We start from the raw sequence: 3,571 nt of genomic DNA on the forward strand, positions 1-3,571 counted from the left end.
CACCACAAACACATGAGTGCTGTGTTGTGCTGCAGTGTTAAGATGGCTACAACATCACTAGACGATAGAAATTTTGCAGTTCCATTATAAATTTATGGCACCTCCATCGATTGTGTATGTGGCCCATTGTTATCATGTGGTGCATGATTGTATTACAAAAAATGAAAAGTTATGTTTACTTGAGCCCATCTAGTAGTGGGAACTCATTCTTCCATAGGTCAGGCAACACTATCTTTGAACAGGTATTATTATCAGAAACAAAATACTTATTCTGAGTTGAAATAATACATTATTAAGAATGCTTACCTATGTGTAGTCATTATATTTGATTAATGACTTGTCACCTATATAATCTTTTAAGAAACATTTTAAATGTCTCTTTGTATTATTCTTAGTATTTTATATGTGAGAACAATGAGCCCTGAAAGGCTAAATGACTTGCTCAATGCCATATAGATGCCTGATGACACAACTGTGATTTTAATCTAGAATACTTTTCCAGTGTATTTAGGTTTCCATTATAGCATATTATTTTATTGAGTGTAAAGAGATAGTCCTTTTATTAAGTGATAAAGCTATTCTTGTTTCATCTAGTAAAGAATGTGCTGAGGAGTAAAAGGAAAAGAGGGTCCACCACCTTCTCTAAAAGAACAAGGGATTGTGATGTTAGTAAATGACCTTCAGGGGGGAAGTTATAAACCTAACTGCTTTATCACCAGTGCCTATCTAGCACAGTGCCCTGGGCAAAGTGGGCATTTAAATTCTCAAAGAGTGAATTAACTAAAAGTGAATAGATTTATATTTCAAAGAAACTTAGAGCTTTGGTTGACCAAAATCTTCATGTCACATTCTTAAAAATGGAGATATTGATTTAAAGAGATTTTCCAAGATCACTGATCAACTCTGTGTCAGAAGAGAGAATGGATGTATCTATATGTTTATCCTTCACATGGTATTTTTTTCTTTGGAGCAAAGATGAGAGCTAAACTTTCCTCTTGTTATACCCATAACCCTTTAGCATAAGAGAAAAAACTGCAAAGCTGGAAATAAATACCGATTTATTAAGCAAATCTCAATTTGCTTTGTGATGTAAAATGTATAATTGTCTCTCCGTTAATGCTGAATTGTAGAAGATAGTTTCTGAAGAAGCCAGCGCCAAAAACTTCCTTAATAGCTGTGAGAATAGAGCATTAAGTATTACAGCAGGAGGAGGTCTTTAGAATACATGAAGAGAAAGGAAAAAAAGCATCCATCATTTTTCTAGGCACCCCAAGAAGCCAATAACTATCAACTGAAACAAGAAACAGAACATTAGCAGCACTCCAAAAGCCCCTTCAATGCCCCCTCCCTTCCTTTCTCTCTCTTCAAGGGTAACCGCTATACTGGCTTCATATCCTATAGATTTGTTTATCTGTCTTTAAACTTCACTTAAAAAGAATAATACAGCATGCACTCTTTTGTGTCTAATGTCTTTTGCACATTACTTTCTTGAAAATCTATTTTCTTCTGGTAGCTGTTCACGAAATTTTCTCTTGTTAAGAGTTCTTACTTTATTGAATTAAAAATGACGGATTTTCCTTCTGTAGATTATGCTATAGGATTTCTGTGATGTCAAAGCAGCTTTTAAGATATTCGCTTGTTATTACTTCCTTTGCAAGGAATTTACTAACAAAAGAAAAGGAAAGATTGTTTCAGGCCAGGTCATGTTATTTTGGGGGGAAGAAAACAGCAAAGTTTTTATCATGCAGATTACTTCACTAGTGTTGATCAGGAAATTTTAGATTGTTTTTAAGGTCATGTTTCAACGAGAGGCTGAAACTGCAATTAAATCTTGGTTTGCTGTCATGGGGGGCAAATAACTATATTTTGGGCCTGCTGCCTCTTTTTTAACAGAATCAATTGGTCAAAATTCTCTCCACCAACCTCCCAACTGAAGAGTTTTGGTTCAATGTCCCATTCTGGCTCTATTTGTCTCATTTTTATTGAGTACTGTCTGTATTTAGGCATGCCTGAAAATCCAACACATACGTTTGAGTAGAAACTAGAATCCCTAAACCTAGGCAGAATTGAAAAATTGAACCCATACTCAGTTCATTCATTGATTTCTGTTTCTCTCCTCTTCAGGTAACTGAAGACAAATCCCTTCCAAAGTCAATGACTGAAACAAATCAATCTCCAGTGACCGAATTTGTGTTGCTGGGACTCTCTAATTCCCAAGAGCTCCAACCTTTCTTATTTGTCATATTTTCACTATTCTACCTAGCAATACTACTGGGCAACTTTCTCATCATCCTCACTGTGATCTCAGATTCCCGCCTTCATACCCCCATGTACTTTTTGCTTGCAAACCTCTCTTTTATAGATATATGTGTTGCCTCTTTTGCCACCCCAAAAATGATTGCAGACTTTCTGGTTGCGCACAAAACTGTTTCTTTTGAAGCCTGTCTGGCCCAGATTTTCTTTGTTCATTTATTTGCTGGTGGTGAAATGGTGCTTCTTGTATCTATGGCTTATGACCGTTATGTTGCTATATGCAAACCACTCCACTACCTGACAATCATGAACTGGCGTGTGTGCGTTACTCTGGTCCTCGTCCCATGGTGTGTTGGCTTCATCCATACTACTAGCCAGTTGGCATTTACTGTTAACTTGTCTTTTTGTGGTCCCAATCAGGTAGATAGTTTTTTCTGTGACCTCCCTCTAGTGACCAAGCTGGCCTGTATAGACACTTATGTTGTCAGCCTACTAATAGTTGCAGACAGTGGCTTTCTTTCCATGAGTTCCTTCCTCCTCTTGGTTGTCTCCTACACTGTGATACTTATCACAGTCAGGAATCACTCCTCTGCTGGCATGGCAAAGGCCCGTTCCACATTGACTGCTCACATCACAGTGGTCACACTATTCTTTGGACCATGCATCTTCATCTATGTGTGGCCTCTCAGTGGTTATTCAGTTGATAAAGTCCTTGCTGTGCTCTACACCATCTTTACTTCCATTTTAAACCCAGTTATCTACACTCTAAGGAACAAAGAAGTGAAAACAGCTATGTTGAAACTGAAGAGTAGGTATCTGAAGCCTGGCCAGATTTCTGCCGTCATAAGAAATATTCTTTTCCTGGAAACAAAGTAAACTTACCACCTGTTACCGGTATAGCCTTGTCTCTAGACATTTACAAATGGAATCACTGTAATGTTAAAGCAAATCATTTTGACTACTGGGAAGAGTTGAGAAACTTGAATTTAAGAGTAATGATGATAATAAAACGCCATAGGATGAGCCTTACTGATTTTCGTATTCTCTTCCTTTATTGCGTCTTTTATTTTTGTTTCTGTTTCCTACTTTTTATTTTTTTATATAAATCTTTTTTAAGATACAAGCTTTGAAGATATTAGGAAATGGCATTTACTTATAAATAGTTAATAAACTGAACCTCTCCCTCTTTAAATAGTACTGCCCAAATGCCAATTTTGGATTAATAATAGATATAGCTCTATACCATAGAGATAATAGACCTATTTGCATATATCATATACCTAGATAAGAACACATTCCACACTGTACTATGTAACTG

General features: G+C 36.5%; 1 protein-coding gene across 1 annotated transcript; it reads left to right on the plus strand.

Moving 5' to 3' along the window:
* The first annotated feature begins 2,088 nt into the window (after positions 1-2,088).
* On the plus strand, positions 2,089-3,129 carry LOC131405882 (olfactory receptor 4K15). The gene has a single exon (XM_058541122.1). It carries the CDS (start codon positions 2,155-2,157, stop codon positions 3,127-3,129), a length of 975 nt encoding a protein of 324 aa, XP_058397105.1. The 5' UTR covers positions 2,089-2,154.
* The last annotated feature ends 442 nt before the right edge of the window (positions 3,130-3,571 follow it).

Source organism: Diceros bicornis, chromosome 5 (genome assembly GCF_020826845.1).
Source record: "Diceros bicornis minor isolate mBicDic1 chromosome 5, mDicBic1.mat.cur, whole genome shotgun sequence".
In the NCBI taxonomy this organism is placed as follows: Eukaryota; Metazoa; Chordata; class Mammalia; order Perissodactyla; family Rhinocerotidae; genus Diceros; species Diceros bicornis.

Excerpts from the sequence above, each read along its gene's own strand:
- LOC131405882 (XM_058541122.1), top strand. The coding sequence starts at position 2,155 with ATGACTGAAACAAATCAATCTCCAGTGACCGAATTTGTGTTGCTGGGA.